This window comes from Capsella rubella, unplaced genomic scaffold, assembly GCF_000375325.1.
Source record: "Capsella rubella cultivar Monte Gargano unplaced genomic scaffold, Caprub1_0 scaffold_3, whole genome shotgun sequence".
Lineage (NCBI taxonomy): Eukaryota > Viridiplantae > Streptophyta > Magnoliopsida > Brassicales > Brassicaceae > Capsella > Capsella rubella.
The window spans coordinates 11,054,715-11,071,813 of NW_006238921.1; the positions used below are offsets into that span (position 1 = coordinate 11,054,715).

At 32.2% G+C, this 17,099-nt stretch overlaps 2 protein-coding genes across 2 annotated transcripts; one reads left to right on the forward strand and one right to left on the reverse strand.

Moving 5' to 3' along the window:
• Positions 1 to 25: 25 nt before the first annotated feature.
• LOC17892760 (serine carboxypeptidase-like 19) lies at positions 26 to 3,188 on the reverse strand. The gene is given in 15 exon segments (XM_023785836.1): positions 26 to 271; positions 358 to 403; positions 490 to 606; positions 692 to 810; positions 899 to 970; positions 1,269 to 1,436; positions 1,539 to 1,625; positions 1,854 to 1,955; positions 2,051 to 2,063; positions 2,065 to 2,086; positions 2,172 to 2,274; positions 2,354 to 2,476; positions 2,560 to 2,636; positions 2,773 to 2,918; positions 3,064 to 3,188. Coding segments are annotated over 15 exon segments (1,401 nt in total). The 3' UTR covers positions 26 to 190.
• Positions 3,189 to 12,744: 9,556 nt separating this feature from the next.
• On the forward strand, positions 12,745 to 15,898 carry LOC17893941 (heat shock 70 kDa protein 10, mitochondrial). The gene is made up of 6 exons (XM_006297059.2): positions 12,745 to 12,931; positions 13,065 to 13,141; positions 13,225 to 13,303; positions 13,385 to 13,951; positions 14,047 to 14,667; positions 14,973 to 15,898. Exons 1-6 carry the CDS (start codon positions 12,857 to 12,859, stop codon positions 15,603 to 15,605), a joined length of 2,052 nt encoding a protein of 683 aa, XP_006297121.1. The 5' UTR covers positions 12,745 to 12,856; the 3' UTR covers positions 15,606 to 15,898.
• The last annotated feature ends 1,201 nt before the right edge of the window (positions 15,899 to 17,099 follow it).

A 17,099-nucleotide genomic window follows, 5' to 3' on the forward strand; every position in this document is an offset into this window, starting at 1 on the left:
GCAATAACTCAAAAAGTTTAAAAGATTTTAGGCTTTAGAGAGTTGACTGAAGATTAATGGAAACAGTAAAAGGCTAAAAGCAATATAACTGTTATGAGTAACCATTTCTATTACAGAATAACCTGCAACTTTACATGATATTATCCAACAAAATGCAAAGAGAGAAAGAGAGAGAAGTGAGTGAGAATGTTCAAAGAGGTTCTCCATCAATCCATCTTCTGAACATAAGTGAGCATTGATCTGGATTATACTCAGCTGTGTGTCCTCCTCCCTACAAAACCACAGTACAAAACATTCTTATGACTTTTTTGTTTTTCCTGCAGAAACTTTGGCCAATACAAGAAAGAAAGGGTTTACCTTGACGGTTGCAAAGGTCATATTATTCGCGTAAGTTCTTGTATATCTACAAACACAGATGAAAACAGTGTGTCTTTAAAGATAATTAGAAAATGGTGAGATTGGAGTTTGAAACAATGGTTTTTTGTTTACCCAGCAACTTGATCGCTATGCATCATCCAAGGTCTCCAGTCCTCAACAATAGAATAGTTGAGAGCTCTGATCCAAGCTTGAGTTGAAGAGAAAGGTACCATAGAATCATGATCACCACTGTTCCAAATACATGATTTTTTCAAACTATAAAGATACAAAAAAAGAAAAAAAAAACTAGTTTGGCTATATTAAGGATTCTTGCCTATAGATGAGAGAGCGAAAGCCTTTACGACTACTGTTCACGTGATATGGAAATGCATTGTAAATATCATATGTATATGGTATGTATTGGATGTTGCATCGATTCCATTTTCCTAGTTCCTGCATCACATTAACATTGAATTGGTGAGTTTGTGTGCATTGTGTTATGTTTTGCCAACCAAAAAAAAAAGATAGTTCAAATAGGTACCTTCTTCACGCCTAGAGCTTTACGTACATTTTCATCGTTTGCCCAAAAGGCAGACAAAAAATACTTGTATGTCTGAGAGAACGATAAAATGTAAGACATATCAAAAATTTCCAAACGGGAAAAATGTTATTTAAATCACGAACTTACAAATTTAGCCAATTTAATCTTCGACTTCCACTGTGGGCATTTTAATCATCGATTTCCTGTGGCCAATAACGTCAATGAGAAGTCTATGATTTTAATGGCCACAGTGGAAATCGAGGATTAAAATGGCCAAAATTTGTAAGTTCGAGATTTAAATAACATTTTTCCCATTTCCAAACCCATGAATATTTTTTATAAAAAATTGAAACAAGGAGAGAACTGTTACAAAGCAGCTAGGAGGTGGCAACGATGATGAATCATTTCCTGAAAACTCCTTCAGTTCTCTTCTTCTGTCGGCTCTGATGTTTGGTAAGGTCTGTAGTGTGTCTCCCAGGACGTAATCTACTTCGCAGTTTCGTAACAAAATATGCTCTGTGTATATCTCTGACATACACTATATACAAACTCAAACAAACAATGAGCCAGTTAGTGTTTGGAAACAGAAGCATATAAGATAGATACACAAGTGATGTGTACGGTATATAAAAGTCTTTACATGGTCATAAGTTTGAAGATTATTTGAACATCTTGCATTACTTGGGTCTACCTTGAAGAATTTGCCTTCACAACTTCTTTCAAGTGACTGCAAAACGTATTGAAAAAGAGAAAGATTATAACCAAATATCTTTTTTTCCCCCTCAGACCCGAAACCAGAGCATGTTATATGGTTTCGTCCCAAACGCTATTTGAACCGGCGACCTCTGAACTTTTGCCAAATAACTTGACCAATTGAGCTATTAGCACTTGGTTATAACCAAATATATATCTTAACAAATCATATATGATGATGATTGATGAAGATAAGGAATACCTCAAAGAGCTCATCTGAAATAAGTCCCATCCCATGAGCAAATGAAATTCTGTAGTTAGATTCCAAGTTTTTATCTGTCAAAGGGTTTCCAAGAACATAACCCTGCTCAAAAAGTTTTAGGAATATGTAAGTAGAAAACATATAATTTCTTTTCTCAATCAGTATCCATATGATTGTCTGAATAGACTATTTGACACCTGAATATTTATGTGGTGTGAGGCCTTTCTCATTTCCTGTTTTCATAATTGTAGAATGTGATTGTAAGCTTTGAACTCAAAGATAGAAAAACAATGGAATGTGCTGATTAAAAAAGGCTACCAAGTGAAATTTGCTGCACAACTCCTGGAACAACTTTCCCAGAATATGAATCTCCACCAACGTAAAACGGATTCGATATAAACTCCGGGTGATCCACAAACCACTGCAAGTAATCAGGATCAATTTACTTGGAGAGATTAAGAATACAAACAAGATATTTCATAAAAAAAAAAACACTTAACACTCCTAAGAAACTGATCAATTTGGTAAATTTGTTTGGTGTCGCTTGATTCTAAAGCATGCCGAGTTCTTGCATAAGAATATCCAGAGCCAGCAGGAGATTCCAAATATAAAATGTTAGCCACCTGAAAAAAATATTTTAGTACATAGATACAAATTCAAAATGTTGTTCTACAGAAGATAAACTGTCGTAATACTATCTCTTAACCTTTGCCCATGAAAAAGATGTTAACTCTAAAGGAGGCACAGTTCCATTATACTCATCCCCTTTAAAGGCTATAGGACCTAATTAAGACAAAACAATAAAAAAAGACTTGTCTTTAATCAATAAACATTGCATATATTAGACTTGTCATTAAAACCACAAACATCAGTTAAACTATTTATTAAGACTCATTAGTGATTAAACTATATTTGTTACCGTTTGCAAAAAGCAATCCACATATGGAGCTGCAGCCAGGGCCACCAGTGAGCCAGATCATGAGAGGATCATTTTCTGGATTTCTCTCTGATTTTACAAAGTAGTAAAAGAGCTCAACATCTTTAGATTCACCAATACTCACATATCTTTGTAAAAAAAAAAAAAAACCCACATGCAAAAGAAGAAAGAGACATGTTAGAACCTAACTAAGGATTCTTAACTGTTCTGTGTGGTTTTTGCTTCTGATCTTGACATATAAAAAGAAAGAGATGGAGTTTGTTAATTTTTTACCCAGTCTCGAGCTCAAAAGGAAGAGGACCTTCAAAACCAGGAAGATACTTCACAAGCAAAGACGCATCAACAATAGAGAAGATGGTCAATAGAACTAAGACGAGGAAGCTAAGGTAGTTTCTCATTTTCTCTGCTTCCTTAGTGTGACTTGAACATTAAAACACATATTCAAAGAAAGAAGTCGAGAGTAAAAACCAAAAATCAAAAGAATTGAAGTGAAGACAATATAGCAAACGCAGTGGTGAGAACGTGGCTAATATTTAGCTAATAAACGTGTTGAGGCTTTTACAGCGTTTTTACTATTAACCGGATTAGACCAACCGGTTTAATAGAGTGAAACTTGAAAGCTCCATCGTTGAACCAAGTATCACATGATACACAAGTGTGAGTCAACGAAACTAATGCATAATACTATTAAGATTTGTTAAAACTAATGATTATAATTAGTTAAAACTTTGATTCCACACCACTTTTCTTACATTAACAGCATTTACATTGTTTCTGTTTTCAACTGTAGTGGCAGAGTTGTGTTTACTGGTGTGGATGGGTGATTGAGCAAATGAAACGGTTACAGAGAACACAAGTGGCACTCGTGATCTTTGTTTTGTTTTTTTGAAAAACCACCAGAATCCAAAAATTACAAAAAGAAAAAAACTTACAAGTACAGACAGTATTACAGACGGTTTTCAAATGTATTGCGTTTCTTATATTCGTATATTATTTTTTTAATTATTTTTTTCCGTTTCTTAATTATTTTTTAATTATCTTATATTCATAGGTTTTTTAAGAAACGGAAAAAATAATATACGAATATAAGAAACGCAATACACTTGAAGACAGTTTGTAAATACCTTGTAGGTTTATCTGGTAAACATTGATTGTACGTTTGGTTGTTGGAAAAAGCAGACGACGACTATTGCATGTGGGTGGTGGTCTCCTATAGAGCGATCGAGTCGGATTTTTTTTTTGGGGGCTAGGAGTTCGCTTTTTTAAAAATTTGGTAAATAACATGAAGTAACAACTATATTGCTATCTTTTGTAGTTGGAGAATGTATGAATTTGGTAATTATGTGGTAGTAATTAAAGCAATTGATTGAGTTTGAATTGTATTGATATTGTAATAAAGTCAATATGCATGTACATAACCAGCATACCTAGCGAATCTTTTTAACATGTGGCTCTAACGCTTATTTTATATATTGTGTATGATAGTGAGTCTGTTTAGCGGGTCAAAAAGATAAGCGCGTTTATTCGTTTTTAAGTAGTTTAGCAACAGTTTTAAGATTTTTATACTATAGTATTGATATAAAAATTTAAATGTTTTTGTTCGGCAACAAGTGCAAATCGCTTTTCCTTTAATAGTATTGATTAGTTCAATTAACTTTATTTTACATGAATTTGCTATGTTTTAAGCTTTTATTTTATAATTAGAATAGGATCCGCGCTACAACATGGGGGAAAGTTATCGGACTATTGTTAATATGTTTTAATTTATTAAGTGATACAAATGTATTTTAAGATTTGTTTTCTCTACAAATATATCATTTTTATATTATGATTTTACTACTTTGGTAACTAATTTTTCTAATAAGTTTGTATTTAATATCATCCAAAAATAGTAGCAAGTATTATTAGTGCATGAAGATGTGTTAAGTAAATGGAGTTGATTATGATGAATCATACATGTCTGTAATATGTTTTGAATGACCATCTGTAACGGATTGCATTCGTAAAAATATTATTGATTACTCGCTTTACTATATAATTGTGAGTATAATAAAATAACCCGTGAATTACCTGTGATTTATAGTTTGATACATAATATATTTTACCAGTAAAGCTTATTCGTATTAGAAATTCGATTTAATCAATATTTAAATAGTATATTTTGTTAAAAAGACTTTGTATGTACTATTGCTAAAATTTGATTTAGTTATGTTCTTCAAGACCCGTAAAAATGAACTTTTGCATATAATTTATTGTTGATATTACAAAGTAATTAATTGCAAAACTTAAGTGGTGTGTACCTACCATGTTCTGACCCGTTGCAAAAATATTTTGACCCGTTGCAAAGAGACCCGTTTCTAATATTTTAAATATTCAATAATAATTTATATTTGAATATTTAAAAGGTTTCAAAAATATTAAAATATTTTAAACTTGTAAAACCATTTAAAATTATAATATTTTGGAACTTTGAAAATTTTATATGCTCAAATAAATAACTTTACTAATCCTAAATTATTATTTTTAAATTGAAAGCCCGAAAAAATTAAACTTCATGCTCATTCATAGTTAGAAGCATACAGTCATGTTTATAATGATTTAAAAATATTGCCCAAAATATTTTACCGATGTGGTATGTCTTACATATTTTTCTATCAATTAAGTATAATATAAAATTTCATGAAAATCTTTAATCAATCCGACCGACAATCTTTAGTCATACTCATTCATAGCTAACATTTAGGTTAAAAATCTTGAGAATAATAAGGCATATTCGATTATCAAAACGTTATATTTGTTAGTATCAGTGTTTATCAACTTTCTAAAAATCCGAAGGTTTGAATTTAAATTATTATTTCATTTGTTGCTAAATTTGGTTGTAAAGAATATTTTGAAATCTTTAAAACTCGAAATTTTAGGGAATTGATATGGTGTATTCGTTTGAAAAAGGAATAAGAGAGGAATATTATGTTTTTCTTTCCTTTCAAGTTTTTTTTTTTAAAAAGTATAACTTTGCATTAAATGAATCGTATTTAATGAATCATATAGTACCCGAACAATAATAAGCACCAAATTGGAAAAGATCCAATTGTCAATTTTGGGTTACAATTGAGCAATTGACCCGATCCGAGACAGTTTAAATTACCTGTATATCCTTAATTACAAGGGAAAATGATCTGTGTCCCCCATTAACTTTCATATATGATCACAACCACACACATTTTCAATCCCGATCTCAGTCCACTTTAAATGAAAATAAAACTCCAGTTTCTACCCATTTTTAAAATTTGAAACCTCATGCCCCATATCGTAACTTCAGTCCCCATATTGAAATCCATAATACCAAATTTTTAGTTTATCATTGGTTTACTATTCCGAATTCATCATTAACCAAAAAAAAATAAAAAAATAAACCAGATCTACCCATAAACTAACTCGATTAACCCGATTAACTATCCCAATAACCCCAAAAATCACAAGATCCCTAAAATAAGAAACTGAAATTAGGGTTCTTAAGAACTCAATTTAAGGATTTTTGAGTGGGAATTTATTTTGAGTTTGGGGATATTCGAATTGTGTTTTCAATTCGGTTTCTTTTGGTTTTGTATCAAATTGATGTCATAAACCAATGATAAGCCGAGAATTTTGTATTATGAGTTTCGATATGGGGACTGAAGTTGCGATATGGGGCCTGAGGTTTCGAACTTTAAAAATGGGTGGAAACTGGAGTTTAACTTTCATTTTAGTTTTTTTCGTACTTTCCATTTTTTTATAAGAAAAGTGTACTTCTCTTTTATTTACTACTAGAATCGGACCCGTGCTACAGCACGGAGGAAAATTATCGGGCTATTGTTAATAAGTTTTACTTTACTAAGTAATACAAATGTATTTGATGATTTGTTTGTTTTACAAATAAATTATTTTATATTATGATTTTGTTATTTTGGTAACTAATTTTTCTACTAAGTTTGTAGTGAATATTATCCAAAAAAAGTAGCGAGTATGGTTAGTGCATGAAGATGTGTTAAGTAAATGGAGTTAATTATGGTGAATCATACATGTATGTAACCGATATATATTTTAAATGACCAATTTGTAACGTATTACATTAGTAAAATATTATTGATTACTCGTAATTCTATATAATTGTGAGTTTAACAAAATAACCCGTGAATGACCTGTGATTTATATAGCTTAATATAGTTTATCGGTAAAACTTATTCGTATTATAAATTCTAGTTAATTAATATTTGAATAGTATGTTTTGTTAATAAAACTTTGTATGTACCATTTTTAAAATTTGAGTTAGTTATGTTCTTTAAGACCCGTAAGAATGAAATTTTTAAGTGGCGTGTATCATGCTGACCCGTTGCAAAAATATTTTGACCGTTGCATAATATTGTAAATATTCTATAATTTTTTTTATATTTGAATATTTTAAAGGTTTCAAAAATATTAAAATATTTTAAACTTTTCAAAACATTTAAAAATTATAATATTTTGAAACTTTTAAAAAATTAATATGCTCAAATAAATAACTTTACTAATCCAAACAAAAATTTTAAAATTGGAAGCCCAAAAAGTTAAACTTAATGTTCATTCACATAGTATGGTCATGTTTATAATGATTTAAAACCATTGTCCAAAATATTTATTTGATGTGGTATGTCTTACACATTTTTCTATCAATTAAGTATAATATAAAATTTCATTTAAAATTTTTAATCAACCTGTTTTAGAAGCATTATCATTGAGAAGCATCTAATTTTGTTTCTAGATGGACTAATCTAAACCGGAAATATATACAAATTGAACTGGTTTAATAAATTATTCGGTTATTAAAATCCCAACTGGTACATGACATACAATACAAACTAGGTCCTGACCCGCGCTACAGCGCGGAGGAAAAGTGTTGATTCTGTTTTTAATTTTTAATTTTTTGGAAATATTGCACGATAAATTTGTTCTTGTTTCGAATTGTAGGATTTTAATTGTATTCGATTTTCCCTACTGAATGAAGACGCATATTCGACATTTTAGTGTTAACACTAAATTTTATAAAATACGGTAGCTTAAATAGACCGGTGTGTTAAACAAACAATCAAGAATATATTTTCAATAAGTAAAAATTGTGTGGTTTTAGTATAGTGGACCATTTTCGGTTTATTAAAAATGGGAAAGGGGGATATTTGGTTTCTAGGTTGTGTTTTGGTAATCATATATCAATATATTGAGGGTATTTTGGTTTGTAACTGTTTTTGAACGTTATAAAGTTTTGTGTAATATTTGCAACACTGTTTGATTTTTTTAAGTTTGGAAATATTAGACATGAATCGGTTATTAAATTTTGTTTGGGAACTGTAATTATGTATGTTCGTTTGTGTTAAAACCAAATATTTTTTTTGTTGTTTTCTAATTTCCACAAACAGAACCGAGTACAATAAAATAGCGGGCTTGTTTTTTTTAATTATAATAGTAACTGTTATGTTAAATAATATCATTTACTTTGGGCTTCTGACCCGATTATGTTATAATTTTGTGGCTGTAGCTTAATCTTGGAGATACGGGGGAAATATTGTCATTTGATTCTATTGCTAAATATAAGGAATGTTGCCTAAATTTCGGAGATCCCCAAGTAATTAGTTGCTATTTTGTAGAATATATTCTCTAGTATTTGTTTGAGATACGATTAACTAATCGAGTTATTCACTTGCTATAACTAAACAGTACAGCTTGATTTTCGTATGGAATATTCTATGTTGAGAAAACAGGATTTTAAATATTCATTATGTAGTTATGTAAAGTAATAATGAACTTCCTTTAAAGGGATCTTGTAGGATTTTAAGGCCGGAGAAGCGGCGGAAATATATGGGTTTCAAACAATACATTCGCCTATTAAACCTCCATAAAGTATACGAAGAGGTCTGTAAATAAATGGGCTTTAAACATAAATTTTTTTGTTCCGAAATAAAGCCCAATACGAAAACGAAAACAAATAATGGAAAGATCCGGAAATGAAATCGGGTTTAATTTTTTTTTAAAACCGACCCGAGAATACACTTGTACTTCTCTTTTACTATAGTAGGGATGTAGGTGAAGACGCTTAACGAACTTTAACCTCGTCTTCTCCTTCCACTCTACTCTCTCTAAATCTCTCTTTCTCTTTCTCTCTCACAATGGCGGTTTCTTCATTTTCGTTTCTATCGACAGCTTCACTCACCAATTCCAAATCCAACATTTCATTTGCTTCCTCAATATCCCCTTCCATCCACATTGTTGTATTCCGCTCCTCGATTCCTCCGTCTTCTCACCGCCGTGTAATGACCGTCCGATCGAAAATTCGTGATGACTGTTGCCATTCTAGAAAAAAAAATATGTAAGTTTATGTATTATATGGAACTGAATTTGTTTCTAAAGTTGGTTGTGGTAATCATTTTCGAATGATAATTGACAAATTTTCCGCTGAATCAGGATATGAAACAAATTGATTCATTTTCCAATTCCTTTTTATTTCCAAAAGAGTAGAAGCATTGGTCGATAACGGATCCTTCATGTATTTTTCATATTCCACGCCCACTCGAAATCGCAGCCCATTAGCAATATTAGGCGTCTGAAAAGAAGACTTGTTGCTACTATCCAAGTCGAAATTTCGGGTTACACATTTTGAAATTAACCCGACCCGATACGCATGTATAGATATTTCTACCCTTAATGAAAGGCTTAAGGGTAATTTTTTATGAATGTTTTTCGTAATTGCAATTTTTTTTTTTAAAGAGAAAGTGTACTTCTCTTTTACTATATAGGGGATATAGGGGATGAGTTGGGTGATAATAAGGAGTTTAATTGAATTGGTGAATTACATAAGTTAGCTCTCATCATATAAGTTAGCTTGTTGGTGAATATTTTAATTTATCCTTTAATTAGTTGAGACAACAGTTATAGATTACACTTATTGTTTGTTTTTTTTAAATGGAAGCTTAAGGATGATGACTACTCCGGCAAATTATGGTCGTCGGCTGTTGTTCCTTCCAATGTTGGTTTAGCTGTCGCTGTCACCGTCATGGCCGGTCTGGCCGTGGCTTTTACCGTCGTCTACTATCGTAGATATACACACAAAGATCTGATTATGTTTCTAATCGATTGTGAACTACTTGTTGGTTAGTTAAGTAGTCATTTGGCACCCAAAGCTTTGATCAGTTGTTGCTTCTTTTTTACCTCACCAATTGTTACGTTGACTCATCTGATACTTGGTTCAACTTTCACTCCATTCAACCGGTTGGTCTAATCCGTTTTTTTCTTTCTTTCCTTCTATCTCTCCCCCGAGTTCTCATAATCTCTAACGGATAAATCAAACTCATCTTTAATCTGTCCTTGTATCTCAAGAATTGTGAGAAGCATTGTGAGAGTACCACATCAGCTTTTTCTCTTTTTAATGCTTCTCTATTAATATATAAGGGATACTTTGATCGAACTAATTTTATAAAACAAATTGCAATTCAGGTCTTCATACTTCCTAAACGTGATATTTGTAGTCAATACTCCATCTTCTCTTCCTCTCTTCTTGATCTCTCTTCTCAAAGCTTTCACCTTTTTTTCTTTCTTTCCTTCTATCTCTCCCCCGAGTTCTCATAATCTCTAATGGATAAATCAAATCCATCTTTAATTTGTCCTCGTATCTCAAAACCCGTACTCCTCTTTTGTCTCTCACCCTGATTTCGACCGTAAAGTTCACACCTTTTTCTCTATAATTTTGTTTTTCTCTATGAACAATATTAGAGGATTCGTAATTCGTAATCTATATATATAAAATTAACTTTGATCTCTTCTGCACCTCAACATCCTAATCATCATCCACCTCATTTTATTATTTAATTTTAAAAATCAATCATACAATTTTATCATTTAATTTTAAGATTTAGACATATGCAAATAAGTTTTTCAAAAAGAAACATGAAAGGTCATTTCTTATATTTTATAATATAAAACTAAAAAAGAGACTTCATTAAAAATAAAATAAAACTTACTAATTATTGTATATATTAACTAATATATAAATAATAGACTATAGTTTTTAAGTGAATATTTTATAATGAATATATATATATATATTAATCAAAAAATAATATGACAAAAAATTTGATTATATTTATACAATGTAAACCTAAATTACAATGGAATTTAACTATAATAGAACAAAAAGTAATAAATTCTGAGAATATAAATCTATCAAATTTATGTCCCACAAAGTTCTCCAACATAAATAAGATAGGTTGTGACGAAACATGAATTCTCATTTTTAAAACACGAATAAAAAATGTAACAATATAAATAATATTTCTTTAAAGGTTTCGATATGAATTTAACTAATTTTTTCTAATATAGCACATATGGTAAACTAATAAACAAAACAAAATTAACAATATTTCATAATAATTGAAAATTGAAATTTAAAAACATAATTAAATGAAATGAACTAAATATAAAGTAAATTATACTAATATGTTAAATTTTAAAATTGTTTCATATGAAAATACGAAAAATGTATAAAACAGAAAATTGAAAACTAATATATAATAGTATTAAAAATGATCATAAAAAGATATAAATTGCGTCCAATCCAAAAAAGAGAAACGTAAAACAAAAAATCAAATTATGACAATTAATATATAAAGAGATAAGGTAACCAATAAAAATTACAACAATCTGCCTGAAACCCACAAATCGTTTTCAATTTTGAGGCCAACATATTAAAAAGACCCACAATATTAACATCTAGATTTATATTTGATAGAACCCTAATAACACATGTTTCTCTATGATTCTCCACTGCACTTTCGTTTACACCCACCTACACATCAACTACTAATAATGCTAAAACTCAACAATTTTTTAATATACAAAAATAGAAATTAAAATACGAACTAATTACCTATAAACAACATAATAAAACTCCTACGCGTAACGCGGTCAACCGAGTGGTACTCTATAAAATTGACTTTACCTTTAAAAATATTTTTTTGAGACATAATTATTATTGGTAAAATATATTATATATCAAACTATGTAAATTTTAGATAGTTCACGGGTAGTTTGTCAAAATCACAATTATAATGGTAAAGCGAGTTATGAATAACGGTTTTTGCAAAATGAATTATGTTACGGGTTGATACTTCATAACAAAAATTGTAAGTATGTAATTTTTACGTATATTTCTACTTTTACTACAAAAAGGGTCAATTGAATAATTTTTTTTTGTGCTGTTAACTTTTCACTGTTTTTTTAATTGTATCAAAATTATGTATTATTATTTATTCAATTTTTCATTTATTATTTTATTTAAACTTATTATACAAATATATAATTCACTGTAATCGACTACATTGCAATAAAATTAAAATGTAACATATCCTAATCCGCTAAAAATTATATATAGTTAATTATTTCCCCCGCGCTGTAGCGCGGGTCCGAACCTAGTATAAAGAGATAAGGTAACCAATAAAAATTACATCAATCTGCCTGAAACCCACAAATCGTTTTCAATTTTGAGGCCAACATATTAAAAAGACCCACAATATTAACATCTAGATTTATATTTGATAGAACTCTAATAACACATGTTTCTTTATGATTCTTCACTGCACTTTCGTTTACACCCACCTACACATCAACTACTAATAATGCTAAAACTCAATAATTTTTTAATATAAAAAAATAGAAATTAAAATACGAACTAATTACCTATAAACAACATAATAAAACTCCTACGCGTAAAGCGGTCAACCGGTACTCTATAAAATTGACTTTACCTGCAAATTCAAGTATCCTCCATCTTCCACGTGGCAACATCACCTCCTCGCTTTATTAGTTAACGAACGACACCGTTTGTCGAGGTTAAGCAAATTATATTTGGGCGTCGACGTCGACAAGTATCACCGTCGAGAAGCTTCCATCTTTCTCTAGAAAACAGCTTTCGTACCTTCAAAAACCCTAAACCCTACCGCATCATTTTGCGTCTTCCTTAAACTCTGATCTAGCAGCTCTTGATCTTGAATTTCGAAAAAAAACCATGGCTACAGCAGCTCTCCTCCGCTCAATCCGACGCCGAGAAGTCGCGTCCGCTCCTTTCTCAGCTTACAAATTCGTAAGTCTTTCTATCTTTTCGCGATTCTCTATCTTTCTTTCTTTACACGATCTGTAACTACATGATCCGATTTGACTAATTCTTATTGAAATTTGGTGTTTGTGGAATCTCGTCGGGCTCTATTTTGTTGCAGCTGTCGAGCAGTGGGAAAACATCATTGAACAGTTCGTATCTTGGTCAGAATTTGAGAAGTTTTTCCAGAGCATTTAGGTATTAATTTCTCCATCTATTTGCTAGAGCCAAGATCTTGCTATGTTTCTTCTGTTCTGAAGTTTTTCTTCTATTTGGTTCAGCTCGAAGCCTGCTGGGAATGATGTCATCGGTATTGATTTGGGTACTACTAATTCTTGTGTTGCAGTCATGGAGGGGAAGGTGAGAGTTGATGATTTGTATGATTTTGATTTATATTTATGAGCTCTTTTATTGTTTGAGCTTACTTTCGTGTGTTTGTAGAATCCCAAAGTCATTGAAAATGCTGAAGGTGCTCGAACCACACCATCAGTTGTAGCGTTCAACTCCAAAGGAGAGCTTCTTGTGGGTACACCAGCCAAACGACAAGCTGTCACTAACCCAACAAACACTATATCTGGAACAAAACGTATGATTGGGAGACCATTCGACGATCCACAAACACAGAAAGAAATGAAGATGGTGCCTTACAAGATTGTGCGTGCACCTAATGGCGATGCTTGGGTTGAAGCCAATGGTCAGCAGTATTCTCCTAGTCAGATTGGAGCGTTTGTTTTGACAAAGATGAAAGAGACAGCCGAAGCTTACCTTGGAAGATCAGTCAAGAAAGCCGTTGTCACTGTTCCAGCTTACTTTAATGATGCTCAGAGACAAGCAACAAAAGATGCCGGGAGAATTGCTGGTCTTGATGTCGAGAGAATCATAAATGAACCGACGGCTGCTGCTCTGTCCTATGGAATGACCAACAAGGAGGGTTTGATTGCTGTGTTTGATCTTGGTGGTGGGACTTTTGATGTATCTGTTTTGGAGATTTCCAATGGGGTTTTCGAGGTATATATCTCCCAAGTAGTTTTATGTATTTCAGACCTTCTGTTACTTTTCTCTAAAGGATCTTTCTTATTATGAATATTCTTTTCTTTTTTCAGGTGAAAGCCACCAATGGTGATACCTTCTTGGGAGGAGAGGATTTCGATAATACTCTGCTAGATTTCTTGGTAAATGAATTCAAGACCACTGAGGGAATAGATCTCGCCAAAGACAGACTTGCTCTGCAGAGGCTTCGTGAAGCTGCAGAGAAAGCAAAGATTGAACTATCATCTACTTCTCAAACTGAAATTAATCTCCCATTTATCACAGCTGACGCATCTGGAGCAAAGCATTTCAACATCACCCTAACAAGGTCAAAGTTCGAGACACTGGTGAATCACTTGATTGAGAAGACCCGTGATCCTTGCAAGAATTGTCTCAAGGATGCTGGTATAAGTGCCAAGGAAGTTGATGAGGTTCTTCTAGTTGGAGGAATGACTCGTGTCCCCAAGGTACAATCTGTTGTCGCAGAGATCTTTGGCAAGAGTCCAAGCAAAGGTGTTAATCCTGATGAGGCTGTTGCTATGGGAGCTGCACTTCAAGGTGGTATCCTTCGTGGTGATGTCAAAGAATTGTTGCTTCTGGATGTCACACCTCTATCTCTCGGTATTGAAACACTTGGTGGTGTCTTTACAAGACTGATCAGCCGAAACACAACTATCCCCACAAAGAAGAGTCAGGTATGTCCTTCAAGGTTTGATCTTTTGATGGAAAATTACTAACTAGGGGATCCCTGACGATTACATTGGAGTAAGGCATAACTAGGGTAGTATGAGGCACCTATGAGAGTTTGATATGTAGTGCTTAGCAAGGCATGCTCGAGTTACTTGTCTTGGCTTTGATTCTTAAATAATTCCACTGTCTTAATTTAATGGTCATCATAGCACATTTGTGTGATATACTAAGTGATAAGCTATTCGAAGCAACCATTGTTTTGGTTAAGTTTCTGCTAAAATGTTGATTTTCTTGTTTTATTCTTTTGTAGGTGTTCTCAACTGCAGCCGATAATCAGACTCAAGTTGGGATCAGGGTGCTTCAAGGTGAGCGTGAAATGGCATCAGACAACAAGCTCTTGGGAGAATTTGATCTAGTAGGCATTCCACCATCTGCAAGAGGAATCCCTCAGATCGAAGTGACATTTGACATTGATGCCAATGGCATTGTCACTGTTTCCGCTAAGGACAAGATGACTGGTAAAGAACAACAGATCACAATCCGGTCCTCTGGTGGGCTCTCAGAGGAGGATATCCAGAAGATGGTGAGAGAAGGAGAGTTGCATGCTCAGAAGGACAAAGAGAGGAAAGAGTTGATTGACACCAAGAACACAGCTGACACAACAATTTACAGCATAGAGAAGAGTCTTGGTGAATACAGAGAGAAGATCCCAAGTGAAGTCGCTAAGGAGATCGAAGATGCTGTGGCGGATCTAAGGAATGCTTCATCTGGGGATGATGTTAATGAGATCAAGGCCAAGATGGACGCGGCAAACAAAGCTCTTTCGAAGATTGGAGAGCACATGTCTGGTGGTTCTGGTGGGGGCTCTGCACCAGGAGGAGGATCGTCCCAGGGAGGCAGTGATCAAGCTCCAGAGGCAGAATACGAGGAAGTGAAAAAGTGAATGAAGTAACTAGATTTCGTAAATTCTTGCCTCTTGGATTTGAAGTGATTAGGTTAGATGATGGTGAGTTCTATGTCCCAAGAAACTTTTGCCTTTAGAACAGCGAGCAATAGATCTCTTTCTGGAATAAGCTTTTTGTCAGGGAACGAAACTTCATGTTTCTCTGGTAAAAAGAAAAGATCTTTGTTATGTAATGTGATGGTGAAGGACAAGTTTTTAAGAGTTTGTCACTTTATTAACCAAAGAACGGGTACCTATGACTTATGTTAATCCAGTGCGGTGATTTCAAAATTTATGCTACTTATTAGCACCAATGAATGTAAAGTTCGAACTTTCAAGTTTCACTCTATTCAACCGGTTGGTCTAATCCGGTTAATAGTGAAAACGCTGTAAAAGCCTCAACGCGCTTATTAGCTAAACATTAGCCACGTTCTGACCACTGCGTTTGCTATATTGTCTTCACTTCAATTCTTTTGATTTTTGGTTTTACTCTCGACTTCTTTCTTTGAATTATGTGTTTTAATGTTCAAGTCACACTAAGGAAGCAGAGAAAATGAGAAACTACCTTAGCTTCCTCGTCTTAGTTCTATTGACCATCTTCTCCATTGTTGATGCGTCTTTGCTTGTGAAGTATCTTCCTGGTTTTGAAGGTCCTCTTCCTTTTGAGCTCGAGACTGGGTAAAAAATTAACAAACTCCATCTCTTTCTTTTTATATGTCAAGATCAGAAGCAAAAACCACACAGAACAGTTAAGAATCCTTATATAAGAGTTCCTCTTCACAAATCTTAAATTAAGATTTGTGTTAAATTCCATGCATTGAGGATGTCCTAACATGTCTCCTTCTTCTTTTGCATGTGGGTTTTTTTTTTACAAAGATACGTAAGTATTGTTGACTTCCGGAGAATATGTAATTTACGAGATTACCCTCTAATCTATATATATAATAGAAGAGTTCTCTCTCCATCTAGACTATTCACATCAGCATCTACCTCAGCAAATTTTTTTAAAAAATTAAGTATATTTAAAAAAATTATTTAGTACATATTTATGTACTTATAATTAATAATGCATTTAATTAAATAAAAACGAATTAAGTTTAATAAATTAAATTTAAAAATGCCAAAAAAATATTGTTAAAATGTTATAGTAATATAATTTGTAGCAGAATTTTTTTTCAAAAATGATCTTACTTCCAATAATTTAACGTGTTAATGAGATTTATAATGGAAGAAAAAAATTGTATGGTAGAGTAAAAAAAAATATCTGCCATATATAAAACTTATAAACCAGAAAAAATTAAAGTGAAATATCAGTTCTAAAGAATAGTAAACTACGAAGAGATTTTATTTATCACTAAATTTTCAGTTAAATATTAGAAAACGATTACCAAACTCAATTTTAAAAAAGTAAAAATAAAAAAATGTATTATAATTGTTGCACTTTTATATGAAATCAGAAAAACTTGAATATAAAACAAATATATATATATATAT